General features: G+C 31.1%; 1 protein-coding gene across 3 annotated transcripts in view; it reads left to right on the top strand.

Annotated features, from left to right (window-relative positions):
* Window positions 1-22484, top strand: part of NAV2 (neuron navigator 2) — a 65858-nt gene that overhangs the window by 32357 nt on the left and 11017 nt on the right. The window contains exons 3-10 of one of the 3 annotated variants that reach the window (XM_051210749.1): window positions 2025-3121; window positions 5019-5068; window positions 6786-6860; window positions 11191-11274; window positions 13941-14088; window positions 15642-15835; window positions 18760-18857; window positions 20169-20395. In XM_051210749.1, the coding sequence (XP_051070768.1) occupies window positions 2025-3121; window positions 5019-5068; window positions 6786-6860; window positions 11191-11274; window positions 13941-14088; window positions 15642-15835; window positions 18760-18857; window positions 20169-20395 (1973 nt within the window). Of the gene's footprint in view, window positions 1-2024; window positions 3122-5018; window positions 5069-6785; window positions 6861-8778; window positions 10304-11190; window positions 11275-12171; window positions 12412-13940; window positions 14089-15641; window positions 15836-18759; window positions 18858-19861; window positions 20396-22484 lie in introns of those variants that run through there. The other 2 variants (XM_051210750.1, XM_051210751.1) reach the window with 2 other exon arrangements.

Genomic DNA, 22484 nt, shown 5'->3' with positions numbered 1-22484 from the left:
TAACGGTTATTAAGAACTCATTACCAAATTCCAGATGTTATTCAACAAAGTGAAGTTGTTTATAAGTATTCAGAGTTCCTTAGAGTTGTGCTCATGATTCCTCATACAAAAATTCATAGCCTGATATTATATCAGTCAATTCATGTGGCTAAAATTTCGAATAGTTTTAAAGTCTCGGTAACTTACTATCGACTTTTCTCAAACAACCTTACCTAAATGTGACATAACGAGACGAGAGGGAAAAATTACGTTTTTTGGTCCTCATGATTCTAAGTATTAAAACTAGAGATTTATCTTGTCATGATCAATAATGGAACCTACCTAACTAGATTTTTGGAATTTACCACATGATTATTTGTCTTGGACAAAACGTACTACTAGTGAGTAGCTCATATCCGCACGAAAAATATACTATTGCAAATTTTGAACTGGGTAAATAATTGTATTTATAAAAACATTTTTTTCACCCAAACTGAAAGAAAGGCTTTTCAAACTATTAAAAACTAAACATCAATAAGGCTGCAGTGACATAGTTCAGAGTATAAGTATTCAGTATTGGTAATGAAAATAATTAAGGAAGTCATCCAAAAATGTAGTAGAATAGGGCTGTCATAATGTTTAAAAGTTTTATCTAGTCTTTAAGTTTAAACTAGTTGTCATTATAATTGCGGATTGAATAAAAGCCACTCAATTAGTGAATAAGTTTTGATAACTTATAAGATATTGAGAGCAGTTAGGTTAGAATTCAACATACAACCAAAGCAAATTTAAACTTAATAGAATGACTAAGAGTTCATTCTAATCTATTGAAATCAAAGTTCTATTGAACATTTAGATTACGACAATGAGAAAAGCCGTAACACTTTTTTCTTATCCCGGTAACTAGTCTTAATAAGTTATAAGCCTTAAAACTGGACTCTTGAATTGGCTTCCTAAACGCTTCTAATAACCTCAGGTTAATTCTACAGGCAACTTGAACTCAAGAAAAAAGGTGCGAAATATGGAAAGAATCCCTTACTCTAAGGCTAGTTTATGCACAGAAAATTGAGGATATTGATAGTATTTCAGATGGCTTTGGGCTTCCGGAAGTTTTTGGAACCATGCTTAATATAGTAGCAGGATAGGTGATTATCCGACGAGAAATGTGACACTTGACTCTTCACTTTCTATATGTTTCTGAGAAACTTCTATTCAGTGCTGATTAAACAAAATGCTTCACAGAGTTTTCATACCCCCTCCGGACTTTTTTGAGGAATTGATTAGATCCCCTCAACAATAAAAAAGTTATCAATGATTTTATTAGATAATATATTTATAAGCTAGAACATAGGCAATAAGCAACTCATAAAGTTCTTCTAGCATCAGTTAGACATTTTGTGTACGTCAAATGGGCCAAATTGAAACATAAGAAGAATAACGTTTAGGAAACGAAGAGTCCTTGGGGGTCATAGCTTAACCAAACCTTAGTGACTATTTAATGAAATTAGATCTTAGAAATTACACTGCAAATGATCCACTTTATCCATCTGCCTTTTGGAATTTACTCTATCAGTAATATTCACACGAAGACCTTGGAATTAAACTAATTGATAATAATCAACATATTGTGTCGGCAATGTTGAGGGAATTTATGCTTTCTACGGGATCCAAGACACTTGAAAATTTGACATGGAGCTATATCCATTCGACTGATCTTCTTCAGAAGTACATGATTACAATAGTTGGTTATGAAGTTCCACTCATTTCTTCTCTCTCTAGTTCTTGGAGCTAGTCAAATTCTGTCTGTGAATCATAAATTATACTAACAGGTATAAAATTTGACTTAATTAAATCTATTAGTCAATTCGGACTATCTAAAAATGTCTCACATTTGGTAAATAAATTAAACAGAGCACCCCAAAACTTTTGAAATGACATGATCACTATGTTTAAATATTTTTGTTTACTTTCTAGTTTTCTGTTTGTATTTCAAGGGAAAATTGTTTGGGTGTGTTTTTCATTTAGTTTATTCTTTCTTATCTCAGTTACTTTAAACCGTTCAGCCAAAGTGGAGCTATTCCAAGACCCAGGGAGTTGTTCAGTTTAATCACATCAGAAAAAGTAGTTGGTGATCAGAAGAAATCACCTGATATTAAACCAATTAAATCATCAGTAGTTACTAGTGAACCTGAAATATCCCTCTTGTCAAAAAGTTTGCCGGGTGTAGTAGCAGAGAATCCATACCATAAGCCGGCCGACTTCACAAATGATCCCGACTTACTTTTGTCATCTCTTTCTAAACTGAGTTGTGATCCATGTTTAGAAGATAACTCTTGGGATCAGAATTACTTTTCTGATGTTGAAAGTGAATATGCTGCACTAGAACTAATACTACCTATACCAAAACGTGAAAGTTTGACAGAAGCTGAAATTGCCCTGGAATTAGACAAAAAGTTATCAGAAGCTATACCTGATCAAGTGTCGGGTGCGTTTGTGAATATTATTAATCCGAATACTTCGTTGACTAACAATGTGGTTTCCTCAGGAAAGTGCTTAGAGCCTGGTTACTTTTCGGATACAGAAGCCATATTTTCATCCCAGCGCAAGTTTAAACCATTATCTGATCCTAACAACTGCAAACTTCCAATTGCTTCCGTAGCCCCAATAATGTCTACACAACCAGCACCTTTTATTAATGTGTTAGATGAAAATAAAAAGCGTTTATTGGCCCCAAATAACATAAACCTGAAGACACGTGAACTTTCAAGCCCTTTGCAATGTACGTCGAAAATCGATGGCATGATGCAAATACAAGAAATAAAATGGCCAAGACTCTGTAGTCTACAGAATCTTGTTCATAGTGAAAACAAAGGTCGACTGAGACATTCTAGTAATCACCACGACGCAATTAACAAAACTTCTCTCCGAGTTACAAACTGCACTATAGGTACAGGACCACTTAGTCAAGTTAAATTGCCCTATCCAACTGCATCCATGATGGTCAATGTGGGTTCGCTGAACGATATAACTGCGAAATCCGGTGGTTCACATTATGAAGGCCAGAGAAAAGGAATACACAATACATACTCTGAATTAGATCAATGCAGAACAAGTGGTAAATTATTAAATGGCGATTTAAATGGTAAATGTTTTCATATAATTATTTAGAATTCTCTTCTAATTGGTGAAAAACATGTAGCATATTGATATATTCTAAAATTTCGTGAAGGAGTCTAATTTCTTATTAACGTCAAAAAATAAATTATCCAGACTTATGAAGGTTTGATCCCGTTCAGTAATCTACTCGGTATAGCTATTTACCTAAGTCGTATAAACAAACAGGTTTACATCGGTGACTAAACTGTTACAACACAAAACTAATTAAGGTTTTTAAAATGTTTAGCGATATAGTAAAGGAAAATAAAGATAACAGCTAAATGCTTCTAGTATGAAGGAGAACAAGCCAAAATATAGTTGCGTTGAGAAAAATTGAGGGGAGTATCAAAATACATATTTACGTTAGTTTAGAGATAAATGTGCTATGGCTACTAAGATTTTAAGTTTAGTTGCCTTTTCCAGGTGTACCAACTTCTGAATTATGACAATATGATGAACGACTGCTTAGTCTTGTATAATGAATCTAAAAAACTTAGTTTTTCATCTACCTTAGCTCGTAATTATCACTTATGTAAAAGGCATGTGCAGTTAAATAAGGGTTATCCAACTGATATCATAATTCTGCTTGATGTATGTGGACTTCCAGAACTGACATCAATAACTTGTTAATATATTTATAACATCTCTATGAGTAGAAAAATTAAATTTTCAAATTTTCTGAAGTTTCGTGACTCAGCATAAGCCATTTCTTCAGAGAATAAATAAATAAATAAATTTAACACATGTTTAAATAGTAAAAAGGTATAAAGCAAAAATATTTAGTACGATCTATCAAAAAAACATGTCTGACCAAGTCAGTGTCATGTCACTCCAGTCAACGTGATTTATGTGAGACATGTTGGTATATTTGTGTGTATGTATGTATGTATGTATGTTAATAGATGAAAACTGTGACATTTGTGGTGCAAAAGGATGGAAGCTCGGATAGATGGTTCAAGTCGGATGGATAGTAAGGTCTTCTTTTCTATTGAGGGTATTAGAATTAAACAATATATGGAACATTTCACCTGCTCGTCTTTCTTTGCAGTTGTAATAACCTTTTTGTATTATTATGATATTTTTAACATTGACTTGATGGTTACTGAAAATGTCATGGACTGCTATTGCCGACTGAATTGGAAGTCTTTCCAGTTATTAGGTGGTTTCTTTGTGTACCTAAAGTATTCTTTGGGTCGAGCCACGATTTCGCGATATGACTCTCCAATATAGAAAACATCACAATCGACACATCCTAATTTATGGACACAGTTCTGTGTTGACATAAATAGGAATTTGTCTTTTAAGCGAAATGAAGTATTTCTAAGGGTGTCCGTTGTTTTGTAATGTACTTTAATTCTGTGTTGTTTTAAAATTCGTTGGAGTTCATCTGTTGTACCATGGCGGTATGGTAAAACTGTAGCGCCAATACATTGTATTTCATTCGGATTATGATTGTACTTTTGACAATTATTAACTCGTAAGATGTTAAGCATATGCTTTCGTCCTTTTTGTTTATCATCCTCAGATGCAATAATCTTGTTTACTGTTATAAAGAGATTTAGGGACAAAGAGATTTTTGTCCTGAATCAAAGTCGATATAACGATTTGAGTGTACTGGTTTTCAGTAGGTGGTTAGATTTAGAGCTCCACTTAGATTCCTTTTAACTAAGCAATCTAAAAATAGTAGCTCAATGTGTTCATTTTCATTCTCGTACGTAGATTTAAAGTGAGATGAAAGTGTATTGGTCAGTTGTGAGTCTTTTTTATGATGACAAAAACATCATCCATATATATGAGTCAAATTCGTGGTTTAATGTCACTAGCGATCGTCAGTTTTCATGTTCTTATTGATTTCAAATGAATCCATAATTTATCTCTTTCAGGTGCTGCTCCGGCTCTTAATTGCCCATCAATAAAAAGTGCCGATTTAATGGTGGGTTTATATCCTGCTTTTCATCATCAGTATGATGTGATCATAAATTTAGTTTATTACATTGATAATTGAAGAATACTGAGAGATTGAGGGCATTACTTGCTTTTAGGGTTCAACCGTGTTAGATGAGAGGCAGTTATCCACCAAAGATAATAAAAGACGATCGCAAACCGGTAGGAAACTAAAATAACTTGTGTAAATGCATATTTTAACATACTAGGAGATCAGAGAACAGCTGTATTGACGCTATGAGGTGTTTGATTGAGACGTTCGTTTCAGTATCTTAGCGAAATGCTATTTTGTGACATATGATGTTAAGTATTTACCTAATCAAAACTAAAACTCACAGCATTACACCACCAGCGTTATATTACATCTTATTCTAGCTATTTCAGTCTAGATGATCGAACCAAAGCGAATGAGTATCTCATATTCAAAATATAAAACTGTGCAAAGTTCATGTAACTCCTTGTATAAAGGTAAAGTAAATTCAACAACTAGATTTTCATTAATATATTCTGTATCAAGATCGAACCCCTTTCTATGTTGTTTTAAGTAACTAGGTAGCCCATTGAATCACTACACAATAGGTGGGTTTTAGAGTCTGAAAGACAAAACCGTATGTGATTATTATATCTCCTTCTGTATAAACTACAATTCTTTTTGTACAATATGTAGAATAAGTACTATAATACTGCTAATATAAATATTATGTGCAGCCACGAACTGACAATATAAATGCATATATACAAGTACATATGCTAGTATAAAGTAAATGACATTTATGTCTCTCATCATATGATTACTTTCTAATTCATTTTGATTAAAATGTGTATAGTTCAGACAAAAGTATGTTATTCTTTTTCTGTATAAATACTGTTATCATACCAAATTTTAATAAACCAGCATTAGAAAACATATACATGTATTACCTTGAGATAATACTGTTAATTTGGATATGATGCTACACACTGTCAACATGCATCTGGAAAACATCAGTTTACGTAAAAAACAAATATTTACTAGTTTACCGTGTATTTTTAAGGAATTTCTGAGAAAAATTGAAGTCTTATGTCAATCATTTCTTAAAACAGAAAACGTGTTATAATAGAAATAGTTTCTTGGTTTAAAGATATACAGTTCAGTTCTTCCCTACGTTGGATCATCTTTAGTGAATTTAAATGGCATTAAAGTTAACAGAAGTTTAAGATCTTCATGAGTGTACCAGTCATTCTAAGATTGGCTATACTCCCTGCTGATGAGAAATAAAAAAGAAACTAGGTCTAAAGATTCATATCGACTGTCTTGAATCATCCAAAATGTCAGATTGTTTTGTGGTATAATATTATATGTCACTAATCGACAACTGATAGGTTATCAATGGAATACTAATTAACCCTTAGTGGCAACTGCATTTCTCTTGTACTGTATTATCTAGTGATTATTGTCAAGATGCTTTCAACTGAAACACCATTTATGAGTTGAGTGACAAGAAAATGTGACTTAACTATAATAAGGAGCATATATTGATGTATTGCTTTAAACCATGGATTCATAACCTCAATATTTAAGTATTTTTAATGCTACTTACTGATATTTCTAATTTCCACGAGGTTACAAATGTGGAAATGTGATAAATAATAACTCAAATAAAGAACAAAACGTCTTTGTAATAAATTTACCCTCCATATGTATCAAGTTGCAATTTTGATTGTAGATTGAAAATTTTCGTCAAGAAACTAAACGTCTACAAGATCATATCGGTGTCCTATCGAGTCATTTATCAGTGAAGGTAAGATTTAGTAGATTTTCTTATACTAAAATTGCACCATATATTTTTCAACTTATCTTCGTTCACTTAGATAGTTTAGCGATGATTCTGATTTGGCAGGTAATTTTTATTACAAACTGATTTCAAATGAAGAACCAGCAAAAAAACATAAAACGTCTGAAACTTGTTCTATCATGTTTTGAGATTTCATAGTGGTGGCCTTACAGAACAACATACAGGACTCCAACCAGAATCTTCGAGTTCTGAAATCAGCACGATACTAGTAGGTTATTCAGAAATACTGGTCACTGAACCTGAAGACATAGGTTTGAATCCCTATGTGGAGTCGTTGATACACGTTATTTGTGTCCAAAACTACGATGAAATAACTGATCAGGGCTCAATAATTCTCCAGTTAATGTTGATTGAGGATATTTTGATAAACTTCATGACGACTTATAGACAAACAAAATTGTCAATCAGATGATAGTTTTTTGAAAGTAAATCTACCCTGAATAACAAGGCATATCATGTAATATTTTGAAGCTAACTGTAACAAATAGATAGGACTATTTTACAGTAATCTTACTGAAACACTATCTGAAGAACAATTTTAGCTTTGCTTAAGTAATATATTTTTCTCATTTACACAGTCGATTACAACGAATAACTGTTGTGTAATTTCCTCAGCCGGTATTATTCATATTCTATGTGATTTATAGCATGCTTTATCTGTTTATTTCTAATCTTTATATAGTTTAAAGTAGTGCAACACTGCTGTGTGAGCACAAAGCATGAAATAATAATATTAACATACACGAAAACTAAAAAATCTGTTATTGCTATGAACAAATGATTATTTGAAGTTGTTTATTACGTTTTAAGGCATATAGATTAGTTAAGAATAGGAGTATCTACTAAATACATATTTCTTCAAATGCAAAAGTTAAGAAATTCCACCTATATGTTTATCTTAGTTTATTATACCTTGAAGACAATTTCATCCAGATTGGATGTCATCCAGAAAATCATTGAAAATCACGGAGATCAACGCAGTTATTCCTTGATAGTTTATTCACACCCAAGACCTCATACGCAATCAGATATAAGATCTTCAGATATTAAGGACAACACAGTTCTACCCAGGTATCGAGTTGAAATCTCATAATTAACTTTTTCTGGTTTCATCAGTGAGATTTAGCCTAAATTGACACATTAAGTTCCTAGAATATAGAGGCAATTAATTTGTCTAGTTTATTTTAATCAATGACGAACTCCTCTCTTAAGCAAAGATACATCTTTTTATTAATTCATAAACACATATGAGTTCTGGATATCAGGTACACCATTACGTCTCTGAATTACGATAGAGTTATATTGAATTACAACTTGAACATTTTGGTCACATTAGTTCTAAATATTTTAACAACACTTGGTACATAGTATTTAAAAATAATCATAAATTATTATTATGGTCAAACCACGTGCCGGGACAGAAACATGTCCAAAAAAGCATTACTTCATAACTATCTATACTTACTGGGAATAGAGTTTATTCAGTATAAGTTAACATAAATATTAGTCAATTTCACATTTACTAAAAATAGCTTTTAGGTGCATTCACTCTGAATCACTTTAAAGTATACAAACTAGTATGTTGTTCAAGTGAAAAAAAAGAAAAACGTAAAAATCTTTATACTGCTGTAAGCTAATATAAGATGACATACTAATGGTAGATATATGATAATACTATTTTACTGATTACTGGACTGACTGACTGGTTGTTTGGGTGAATAAACAGTTGATATAAGAGTCCTAAACATATAAAACACATTTATGATGAAACACATAATTTTGCACTTTATTAAAGTGGGAAAAAAAGTGGACCTGGAAAGAAAAGAGTCGAAGTTGACTGACCAATTTTAGCAGGCCGTTCATTCATTGGATGATAAGGAAAAAGGTAATGGATATGTAATATAGTGAATAAAATATGAATGGTTACACAATCATGGACATATGCAGCAGTCTAAACACACAGAAAAGTCGAAATATACTTACCATGATATTTAGGTGATTACTAGTTGGGAAAATTGTCCCATTTAACCAATCTACCCATCATTTTGCATCCACAGCATATAACATAATTAGGTAAAATTTATTACTTTACACAATGGATTACGCCATATACAGATTTATAAAAAAAACTTAATTAAATAATACTTTTAATAATGGAGAGATTTTATCCAAATTTTTATTCATACACAAAATCACACTATGAACCATTAGTATCTAATCTCTTGATAAAATCAGAATCTGAACATAGTTGTAGACCGAACACTAATGGTGATAAAATTCATAGTAATGATAACACTATTAACAATATTGATAAGATCACGTCTGATTGGCATAGTGGCATAGATTGCGAAAAATATTCAGAAAATTCTAATATAAATGAACAAAAACATACAATCACTTCAACTGATATCAACAGTCAGAGAATGTTTAAAACAAAGCACTCTCGTGGTCAATTAGTTGATTTAACAATAAATGAGTCTCAAAGATGGACACGCAAAAATTCCGACCCGCCAAAACATAATAAATTGATTGATGATGATATATTAATTGATTTTGATTCAATACGATCAGAACAATCATTTGTATCACCATATATTAAGATAAATGAGCATTTAACGTCTGAATATAAAGTTAAACAAAATGCTAACTATGGAAATATTGAAAATAATGCAAATAATCTAATTTCGGTGTCATATAATGATATTCGATGTAATATCATTCCAAATTATCAACATTATCCCGACCTTATGTCAACATCTTTAACAAAAAATTCATCATTCATTAAACGTAAGTCACGATCATTACATAAACAACCCAATGATCATGAACTACACTATGCTAATCATTTCGATAAAACTGACCCAAACACTTTATTTGATAACGGAAATCATTCAAAGAGATTACCTTCACCGTGTGTTCTGTTGAAAACTGCACAGGAAATAGATAAAGGTCCTAAAGTATTACCAGGTCATGTTCAAAATACAGCAATATCAAATTATGATCTGAGGCCTAAACGATTAATTGAAACAGAACGTATGGTTAGACAAGAATTGGCTTCTACAAGGCAAAAGTCTACAACATATAATAATACTATTAGTAATAATAATAGCAATAACATTTTAAGTAATGATTGTCATAAACTAGTTAAACAAACTTCACCAAGATCATTGAAAAAATCATATTTTAATGAGAAAAAACAAATTATCCGATCGCTTAATAAAAGTAAATATATCATATCAGATAAAAGTTTATCTGATGATGAATTACATGAGAATAATTCAACGATATTGATAAATAGTAGAACAAATTTATCAAAATTTGAAAATATAACTACCATCTCAAATGAAATGAATTATGGGAACAAAAGTGAGACTGAAAAAATGCTGAAGGTAATTACTGATTAGAAGATTTTGATTGTTTTTGACCTAAATTGTACTGTTAATTATAAGAAGTGAGCTGATAGATTTGGGAGTAATTTTAGACTGAGTTAATATAATACGGTGACATTTTCATAAAATGATATATATATCCATCATAGAAAAATATTAGCTGTAGTCTCGAATATCTGGTTGGTTCTAATTTTAAAAAATTTCACATAAAATTTATTACACACTCCTTTTCTCATACATCTCATCGATGATAAAGGTCGTCAAAAGCGTTGGATCGCGATTCTGCTGAATTTGTAATTGCAAATGCACGGATTTTAACTTTATAGTTTAAAGGTATAGTCCTCATTTCAAAATTCTAGACTCTCGGGATCAATCCTGTGTAAATTCTGAGGTCTACATCGTTGAGGGATCCTAAAAACTAGTGGAACAAACATGTATTGTTCCTTAATTTTTATAACTTCCGCGTTGAATACGTTTCGGATCAAAATTGCCTTAAAACTACACAAACTCACCACATAGACATTATATGAGTATACCATGTGTGTTTCACATGAGCTGATGAACGGAATGCAAAGTATTCATACTTGGATCGATGCTTATTTAACTTTCGGTGGTTGTTTCTACTTCCATGATGTAAATGTCCTAAATCATTTCTAAAATATTCTATGTATAACTACATATATCCTACAAATAAAATAATAAGAAATCTACCAATTATTTACCTGTTTACAATAAATTTAGATCATAAATTATTTTATAAATTAACTAGTTTAGAAAATCTCACTGCCAAAGCCATCATTCACAAACTTTCATCTCGATTTTCTCTTTTCTAATGCATCAAACCGAATTCTTCTATAGTCTTTACGTTTCAATCATTTCTTTTATAGGATAGCAAAATTGAAACTTTAGAGGAGACTATGGAAAATATGGTAGTTCGCCTTGAACAACTTCAGGCCATGGACAACTTCAAGGTATGTTCAGAGTAGAATTACGTTCTTAATTTTCTAAAGAGAACAAAATGTATGTTAACTAGTTGTTGGTCTTTGCTATTCAAGGGTTCGGTACCAGTTTTACTGTTTTGCTGAGTATTATCTTCGATCCATTTAAAGTAAAAAATATAGATAATGGCTCTTTATGTTGATCTAACTTGCTATCAAAAAGAAATAATATTCGAGTCGAAAGATTAAATAATCTCACCATTAATAGACAGATCATTATCACCTAATTAGCAAAGAGATGGTCAATAACTGATATTACACTAAGATAATCTCCGCTAATCAAAAGAATGGTTTTACCTGTCAATAAAGAGATTTTAAAACTTTGTTGGAAGCTCTTCCATTTCAACTTCATTTGTTACTGGTTTGAAAATGATGAACCCTTGACAGAAAATACTGTCAACAAGGAAGTTAATATTTACTTAAGGAAAATGGATGCGGTTCCAGCCCTGCTCCATAGAATTCAAGAATTACACTTTTAACTTTTATAATGTAATAGATTTTCAAGGGTTCTGCTTTTTTCACAAAAGTTAATCATTATTTACCGAAAGCGTATTCTAAAAAAATGTTTTAACACAAAAACGTTTATCTATACAATACCTAAAATATGACGTTATAGATGTTCCAGTTACCCATGGTCACGAGCTTTCCAATAAGAGATTGTAGATTTAAAAGTTTTATTAAAGTATTTGACATTGATATAAAATTCTCGTGACACCTAAATCAAGAAAAATTTCTGTTTAAATTAAAGTTACATTTTTTCGACATCTAATTATCAGTAGCATAAAAGAACTAGTTAAGATTGTGATATACTAACGTTTTTTATATAGGAAACATGTTAGTGGTATTAATTATCTTTATTTTTTAAAACAGTTTGAATGGAGAAATTAGTGAGCTATTAAAAAGTGTACCTTCCAATATATAACAGAATGTAACCTAAACAATTTGTCAATTTAGTTGGAAGTAAAGCAATGCATGATCGATCATTTGAAATAAGATACGACGAAGATCTAAAGTAGAACTTTTAAAAGCGAACTGATCAATATAGATAAAATTAATGAATTCAGTTGGAAATTTGAATACAAAGTGACATTCTATAGAAAACCATTAAATACCATAAATTATAAGATATTCATTTTTTTTGTACTCAACACTCGAATATAATAAATCCGTTGTTTAGTACTTTGCGCTTTTTAATAGCGTCTCAACTAACATCAACGAATAATAGGGATCACTTTCGAAGTACACAGTAGTACTATAGATGGACATTTCATTTTGTTTACTGATACTCAAATGGGATTTTAAAATAATAGATCCTAAGTTCAACTAAGTCACGGTTAATAGCAATAATTCAGTGTTGGCGTCAAATATGTGTGTCTTGTTTAACTAGTTGGGTGAGATAAGAAACCATGAACTAACTTATCGTAATCTGATGATCTAGTAGTAAGGCATTTGTCATGAAACCTAAAAGTCATGTGTTTGATCTCATATTAGTTTAAAGACTGACACTTGTGATAAAGTCATGCTGTGTTAATTCAGTTCAGCTACCTACATATTTTCTGAAGAAGCGACTTACACTAGACCCCGAAACGACAAAGTTACTTTTTCCTGATTCTTTTTCCTGGTTCTCGCATGTCGAAAATTATCTTTAAACATAATAATCTGCTTTCAGACAAACAGTTCCCATTTCTAAATCAATGAAAATGCTTGTTTAACGTTTTTTAAACAATACTTGTTTTGTATGGTTAAGAATAATTCACCCCTAATTAGTATGCTAGTTTAATGATGCTTAAAGGTTAGACCACAAGTACCTCTGGAACATATTTGTTTCAATTATTACCCACCTGATTGTAAAGCGCGTATCTAAATATCGGAATCAACTTGCTACCTATCTCGACAAAGAATTACTGAGCTCATTTGCAATAAGTTTTATCCTAATGATCGTAGTTTATGTTATTTTACAAACTGTCCAGCATATTTTTCTCTTGATATATACATACGCAATATGGACAATAGGAAAGCTACCAGATAATCTATGGAATCTAACATTCACCTAAATTAAAATAAACAAATCAGTAATAACTTCATATTTATTTATCGGGACGACCATTTTGTGGTTGAAGATAAATAACTGTTAAATAGCCGTTGTAAATGGCCCTTTTGTTATAATATTTTCTCTGATAATCATGTTAAAGATACTTAAGTGTCTTTTTCAATTAGACATATAGCTTGCGAAACCTTTTAAGAAAAATTTCTAACCGAAGATCCTGTAGTGAATCGAAGCTTATGATTTTGAATAAAAAGATTATCATTGCTGTTAAAACATTGCGACTACATATTTTCGGTTTTCTAAGGAAAAACAGACTAACTCTTCCTTTTTAATCATTCAAGAAATTTAAGATACGTTATTTTGGAATAAATCTGGTGTTTTTAAGTTTACATTTAAAATAATATAGACTAAAGGTTTATCAAGGTAATATCCTATTTCAAGAAAGGGAAATGTTGAGATTAATCGAAATGAACTTCCCAGTCTTGTATTTTATATTTAGGCACAATAAACATCAATCATATTTACTTGATACTCAACCACAGTTTCTGATGAATTTTTTGTTTTTACACGTGCCAAACGTTTACTATCATAGAATTCAGAAATACATGAGCTACAAAGTATTATAAATCAACTTCGCGATGATATGAATAGTAAATCTTTGGTCAGCTCTCCGAGTCATTTTCAACCCAAACCGCCAAGATCAACATCTTGTCGTACACTTCCTGATGCTATGTATCAAGGTAACTTTAATATAAGTTTGGTGTTTTTTAAGTCATTTAAATATCAATCATTTGTTGCTGCAAAATGATAAACGGTTTAAAGAAAAGTGAAGCCTAATTTATCTGAAGAAAGTTGTGAATTTTAGAAAAACTCATCAAGTCTAAGTGATCGTTTGTTGTTTAATGATGACAGTTTAGTGGGATGACTTGTATAAATCAATATATGAATATTGTAGATAAAGGTCTCTTTGTACGAAAGCTATTAATGACTTCGCTCATATTATAACAATCTAAGAATTAGTTATTCATAAGCATTAGCTTGAGCAAACCGAATGCCGAAGCAAACGAAAAAGTACCAGTTTTTTCCAAAGGTCAACAAAAGCCATAGGATTCTGAAAATCACAAAAAATGAAATGACAATTCTCACTTGGATACATTTTAAGTTTTATACGCAACTGAGCCCGAAAATTTCGAATCCCGCGATGTTTTTCAAAAATTGGTCGATTTGCTAGTTATTAAATCTATTTGAAGTCGCTTATTGTCACTTATGATTTAATTGACTCTATCAAGGATTCATACTAGAGATTTAGGAAATAAGTGGCTGAATGACTGTTGAAAAGGATATTGATTCTTTCGTGCTGAACCATAATAACAGTCAAATTCATTGCAAATTGACAAGGTGAGGAAAATTTTATTTGAAAAACATTTTCTGTCAAGAACTGATACAGACTGAAAATTAACGAGAAGGAGGAAATTTGTTTGCCACTCATAGATATTGCTAATTAATGGTCCCAAACAAAATTGGGCTAAATACACCCACATCTTACGAAGTATACAGTGAAGTTAGGGGACGGAACAGGAAAAAATCGGTTTGCATTTTCGACTTTCATTAATTAATGACCAAGAACAACGAGCTTTCGTTGCCAACAACTGTAAATGGCTTCAGTTGTGATATACTTTAACTTCACTAAACATTATGTCATATGAAATTCCAATAAATCTGTTTTCAAATATAATTACTAATAACTACAAAAACTAATGTTCATAAAGATGTTTTAAGGTGACTGAGTTTAATATGAATCTAGTTTTCATCATGGGCTGACATTAATTGTATGTTAGTCGTTATATTTACCGAAGTTGTAACAATGAACTTCGGATTTCGACTGAATAACCTAAAATCAACGAGTGAGCTGGAGTGCCTGAAGGTTTTAGGTTCGTAAGGTTACATACCATGGTAGATTTTTCCTGCCTGTATTTAAATTATGTGCTCTATAATCTTCTATGACTTTGCAGATGGTCAGTCCATGGTGGAAATAACCATCCAATGGGCAAGATTTATATGAGCGACTCAACTAAAAGGCTTGAACACGTTTGGTCATGCATTTAAAAAAGTGTATTTTTATGCTTGTGATTATCTCATAACCGTAATTATTTACTGAAGAAAATATAATCTCTTCTCATTTAATTTCGGTGTGTTAGGTCTATAAAATTTGATTTTTTTTATCAGTCCGAAAATACTTTTTAACTCTATCATTACGATTGTTCGTTTTCTCATTTGAAAAACGTGTCTGAAGATCTTCAAGATTCCGTAAGTCTAAATAGTTTTACAAGCGGAACAAGTGCTGGTAGTCAAGATCCTTCAATTCACTCACAACAACAACAGCAACAGAAAATGAACTCAAAATCTGACGAAAAATATCCCAATCAAATTAGTAGAAGTCCATCAGCATTAGATACCGAGAGGTCATATGTTAAACACTCACATTGGGTACGTATGGTATTCAACCATGAAGCTGTTTTTGTTTGGATTGTTCAGTCATTATTTTGTATCACTGATAGTTGAGTAAAACCAAGCATTATTTAAATGGCTTTCCAAAAATGACGACAAAATGTCTGTTATTTTGTTACTCCTTGGATTCCTCAGTAATGTCCTGTTACACTTCTAGCATCCATTCGGGAACTAAAAACTTCTTAGAAAGATTTTCCATGAAAATTCTTAACAGAAGCAATATAGTAAACACTTGAAAGTTTATTTGACTTATGATACAATATAGTATATTTCTATTATTCCTGACTTACAAGACAAATATTTGCAAATTAGCATTCTAATTTACTGAATGTCAGAGAAAATTCCACACTTTGACGTCCGTATTAGTTATGGCTGAAAATTTGTCAAAATTGACGGAAAACGATTTGAAGACTCATGTAAATTGTCCCTATGTGTTTTCATTTAACGTGCATTAAAAGAAAAGTGTTGTACCTCACTGTCTGTAGACTAGTTACCCTAAATGATTAAATAGGGATTCTGGACAGGTAATGATTCCTCCAATTCTGAGGTAAATGTAATTTTATGTGATCTCGAAGGTCTTTAGGCCAAATATTCTCCGTGACTAATTTCATGGTTTTCAATCAATAAGCTAGTTGAGGTTTAACACAAATACTGCAACGTTTATGTATTTATGAAATAATACAATGCATACACATACTACTTATTGTCATAAAAAGAGAGCAAAAAAACAGTATTGTTATAATTATTAATGAAATAGTTAAGAAAAATGTATAGATTTAAAATACAATAAATTTAGTTCACACTATTCAATAACTTAACTTTCGAAACGACCTATGTGCTATCGTGGTATCATGTAGATTATTGCGTCGTACAGTTTATTATATTCATCATATCAAATTTGGATTTTTACAAAGAATAATACCACAAATTAAGATACGTAGTGAGTATGTGAAGCTTAATTCTCTCTACCTCTGCTAAAATAAAAATCACTTCAGTTTTCTAGTTAGTAAACAATGCTTATCAATTAGCAGTTAAATAACTAACATCAGAAACGATACTGAAACTGTTACTGGAGAAAGAAATTTCACAATGAACAAATCGGTTTACAAAGTGAATAAAATAGTGATCAGATAGTCATTCTAATATGCAGTGGGTTTTACTCGACATTGAAATTATTTTTCCTACTACTGAATAGCTTGAGAATAGTTTCTCTAGTTCGGGTCAGTTTAAGTTATCACTTCTAAATAACATAAACATTTTAAAACTTTTTTGTACATACGTTATTTACGAGACGTAAAGGAAATACCCTATGTTATCATTTACTGAAAAGAATTACAATAACCAAAAACAGTTCCAGCTATATCTATACTTACTTTTCAGACAATTCAAAGACAGTTTTTATTTTAAACAGATATCAGCTAGATAACTATTTAAAATTAAGTGCTAATGAGGTGCCTGGTTCAAGTTTGGAAGTTCCCAAAACTGCATGTTCCCAACTGTACATTAAATGAAACTTATGGTTCATAGGGCTCTCGGGGAACATGACATGACTGTTATTCAACGTTATATTAAGCGTTGTATACCTGATTTGTCTCACCCATCTACTGACAAAAATGAACATTCCAAATCAGTTAACATTGTCATTTAAATATAATGTAAATCAATATGCTTATTAGATTTTACAACTGGAATTCAATTGCACCTACGCTAATTTCCAGTTTCAAACGACTGAAACGTTTCTAATATGAATAGAAACTAATGTGAACTCGATAGTACCACTTATGACATCAGAAAACTTCAGCGTTAATAATCAATACACCAATAAGAACCTAGAGAAAGCGAGACTTCCAGGATAGTTTTATACTTTGATTAGAAGTTGAAATTGAAGTACAATAGCTATGCACACCTAACAGGAAAAGTGACATTGGAACAAAGGAAAAACAGAAAACTAAAAGCGATAACAGCCAATCAGGAAACAACAGTCGTGCGGATATATGGGTTTTAAAAATCATATTTCTGTTATCATTAAAGGGAAGCAATTAAGACTTATCAACAAAAACTAAATAACTTGAGGCCTTCTTAGCAGTATTTTTATTTTTAAGCGTTTCATTCACGAATTAATTGTCTATCTAAAACAATTAGTCCCTTTGATAAATTTCGATAATGAAATGAGAAGACGTAGTTTATCAGAATTACGTGATATATTTGCGCAATACATTTCGAACAATCTGATCACACATATACTTGTTAAGAAAATTTATATATGAAAAATTAAAAGGTCAACTAGACAGGTTAAGGGTAAGTCATAACAAAGGAAAAATATTAAAGTACACAAAAACAAATGTGATTACCACTCTGGATAGTAAATCAGTACTACCAGGGTAGGTTAAGTGTAAGTACAAATTGTTTTTGAACACATAAAGGGGGTTTCAATTTTCGTATAGCCAAGGCTTCAATAAACCTTAGTATACGTCCTTGAAGGCTTTTGTACAACGCAACAAATGCTGATTTGATATCAGCCTTATGACCCATCTCAATCAAATGTTTCGCAATGGATGATGATGTCTGTCTATCCTGTGATCTTATTTCACCATTGGAATTCATCTGATTCTGCGCAAATGTATCACATAATTCTGATAAACTACGTCTTCTAATTGTCTATCATTCGTTTGACAGTGAAAACTTTGAGAACCAGTATTCAAACATTTGTATCATTAGCTGTAACCACCTATCAACATATTTGTAGAATATAAACCTAACGTTAACTTCAGTGAAATTCCATGATATGAATTTGAAAATTTTTACCCAAATACTCTCAAAATATTATTCCTGTCTGCTAAACAAAGTTATGTTTGCACTTAGAATTATTTTGTTTGGTTTCTGATCCCGTTGCACACTTACAGTTACGCTCATCATTTAGCAAAGCGTTCAAGAAAAGAGCGAAAAGTAACATACGCCCAAATGATTCAGAAATTTTAATGAATGACAACAGTACCACAAAGTGAGTAGCTTCTACATTGGTTATCATATCTTTTTTGTGTATGTCATATTTAAGGTTGATTAAACAGAATAGCCCAGCACCTATCAAATCAATATTTGACAATTTCATGTAGTTAATCGCATTTTTTAGCACACAATTTGCAAGTCAAGTTAAATTACTAACTTCATGGTTTTGCTTACATTTTATTCAGTGAGCTAATGTAATATTCTAAGGAAATAATTTATGTAAATCTAAAATTTTATAAGAAAGTGAATGTAATGTTAAATTTAATCAAATCACCATACAGCATTTATTATTCTAAATCTGTAACACCAAACGATTATCAACTCCATATGTTTTTATAATCACTCCATTTATCTAATATGAAATTCGTATATAAAATCATATTAGTTACCATGATCTGTTAGTGAAACAGTGAATCTCATGGATAAAAAGCGGGCAAAAATATAAAAAAATGACTGATTAAGCAAAGATCATATTCAGTATACTGTAATGCATTTTGACAAAAATTTTAAAGGTTAAATGTTGTCTTTAACTAATGGTATATCTGTTTCGAGGAAACATGAAGAAAATATATCACATTTATTTGTGGGTTTCAAATTAAACATACTTTAATCTGTTGTATCATCAGAATAAGTAGATAAGAACTCAGAATATATAACTGCAAAAATAATAGACTTGTCAGTAATAATTAAATGATTTAGTTTAGATGAAACATGCAATAACCGAAAAATGGGGATCTCAAAAGTATTGTAAACAATACTGCTTTCACTAAATCATCTCAAAAAACCTTTAGTAGTTTCAGTTCTTACCGGACAATTCAAGTCTTCTTAGATGTTAACACTACAAAGAAAATCTTGTCAGTTTTAACGTTCAGTATTTCTAATATACACCTCTATTTTCTGTAATGATTCCTATTGAATTTAAATTAAGTTAGCTGTAAGCTTAATTTTAATTTAGAAATTTATGCACCTGATTTTTATGTTGTTTTTTTCATTTATAAGGAAGCAATTACTTACTACTGTTTGAGTCATCATCTCCAAGTCACAATTTTGGTGAGCTCTCTGAAGCCACATAGTAGCTCTAGTGAAACACTGCTAGTTCCTGACCCAATAAATACTATACTCAATAACAGGATTATGCTTTTGATATCAAAACAGTTACTATTTAATCCATAATTTCCTTCCTTTCTAAAATAGACCTGCATGGTTTTCATCTCAAATTATCAATTATTTTTAGTCATCAAATTCATCTGTATGGCTTTTAATCTCAAATTATTGTTCAATACATTAATTTTTAACTTTTCTCCAGTCTACAATCTACTCTGCATGATCAGGTTACTGAGAATAATCATAAATTACAATGTGAACAACAACTGGATCGATTATATCTAACAGTTAGCCGAATGCGTTGGCAAATGAATTTACTTGAAGCCAGAAATAAAAAACTCCAGGAGATCGTATTGAAATATAACCCAGACGAAGTGCTACGCAACGAATTATACACAGTGAAATTAGAGAAAAAAGTTTCTCTATATGGTACGTTCTGTTTTGTTTACATTGAACAAATGATGTTACATGACTAATAAAATCTTAGGTAAAAATAACTGGACACAAATGCCGACAAACGGTACTTAGACCTTACCGAAACTTGTTCTAAACTGATGCCTAGTTATTTAGCTTATTTCACTTTATCACGCGGTCAATGACAGAAATCTCAAAAGGCGTGGATCTTAGATTTTAGCATGAAAATCTTTACAGAAAACATAAAAATATGTCGATAATCCGTGGTTTCCAGAAATCTTTCGAATAAATGTTTATTCTCATAGACGTTATAAGCTGTTCACTACCTACAAAACTATGTATTCATTTCCAAATTTTTCTACATAAATTGAAGGGATTGAACAGATTATATTATAGCATTATATAAAATCGCACTTAATTATACTCCTATAAAAAGTGTAATAAGTGTATACAGATCTCATTTATAATAATATTCACCCGTAGAAACGTATTATTTTCACTTCTCAAAAATAATTTATAAAACTGAAAAGGGTAATGACTGTTCGTTTAGGATTTAGATATTTGTAGATAAATTTATCAACTTAATTGGCGTGATAAATTCACTCGATAACGTAGCTAATTAACGGGTTTTTTAAAAACATCATTCATTCCTTAATATAGCTGTTGAGTTTTACGACTATAAATTAATAAACGCCAAACTTGAAAGATGTAATCATTTTTTGTTCATAAATGTTGTAATAACTCAGTGAATGCTGCAGATTGATGAATAATTATTTTTACCATAGTGACAATGACATTTGCCTTATGGTTAGGTAGATATTTCCATCAGTCAAAACCATAACAAGTGATTTCTACATTAATAAAAATATGCTACTGATGTACTGACATCAATTTCATTCTAAAAATGGCATCATATTCGTTATGGAATGAAACGCATTCACATTCACTACTGCCAAAAAATTGTGTGATGTGTGCTAATTATGTCAAAATAAGTAGTATATAACGCTAGTCAGGAATAGAATGTCTGGCAGCAGAAGGTCAAGAAGATCGAGGAGGAATGAATGGGAACAGAAGTTAATTGTTATGGAAATGCAAAAACAATCAAGTCTGAGACAATTAATGAACATTTTGCGAATGAATTATTTACTGTATGGTTCTCAGATTTTACTAAGACGTTCTGTAATTTTTCGTTCTCGTTCACTACATTTGTTTTAATCGTTACACTAATCTCGTCCGTATAACGCAAATCTAAACCATGGAAACAAAAAAACTTTGATCTTCGATTATATAAACAAACAGGAGGGGATTACTGTATGTTTATAATATAAGATGCATAACTTTTGTAGATACATGTTTGTGTCAGCTGGAGTCTGTATGTCTGTAAACTGATATTTCCAGTAGTTGCATTGTGGATTTTAGATAACTATGGGTTTATAGGAGTAAGAACAGTATAAAATAATGCATAAACAAGTGAAGAATAATCCTATGTGCACAATGGGAGAGAAATATTGTATTATCTCCCTAGTAAGTCTATTTTACACTTAACAATTCAGTATGATTAACTTCAATACGAACTAAACGGAATTCTTCAAGTCAGTTCTTTTAGATCAGTACCAATTTCAATAATTTTGTATGGGATATCCAGTATATTGTTATACTGTTTATAGAAAGAAAAATAAGTGGGAATTAACCTTGTTTATTAGTGATTTCAAGTTGGATTGTTTGAATTAATAATAACCATAATCGACAATCATTAATGAGCTCTGTATAGGTAAACACGATCAACAGGAATCCCTAATTGACATATTTTATGTTTGCATACATCTCCAAATTATTGTTGGACAGTGATTAGATTTCTGCTCACACACCATTTTTGTCACACATATATATAACTACTTAGCCAATCAAACCATTCAAAGAGTTATCCTGGTTTTTATCCTGAAATTTACTTTAGTCATATTGTTTTACGTAGTTCAAGAATTCGCTTTTCAGAGCTTATAACCACTAACAGTAGTTAAGTAAAGATGAAATAGAGAAAAGATTGCCAATGTTATTACGGAAAGGTTTTTTAGTGATTTATTCATTAGAACTGACAGAACATCAA

The sequence above is a fragment of the Schistosoma haematobium genome, chromosome ZW (assembly GCF_000699445.3).
Source record: "Schistosoma haematobium chromosome ZW, whole genome shotgun sequence".
NCBI classification, from domain to species: Eukaryota; Metazoa; Platyhelminthes; class Trematoda; order Strigeidida; family Schistosomatidae; genus Schistosoma; species Schistosoma haematobium.
Note: the sequence above shows the minus strand (reverse complement) of the source record. Positions and strands in the feature narration are given on the sequence as shown.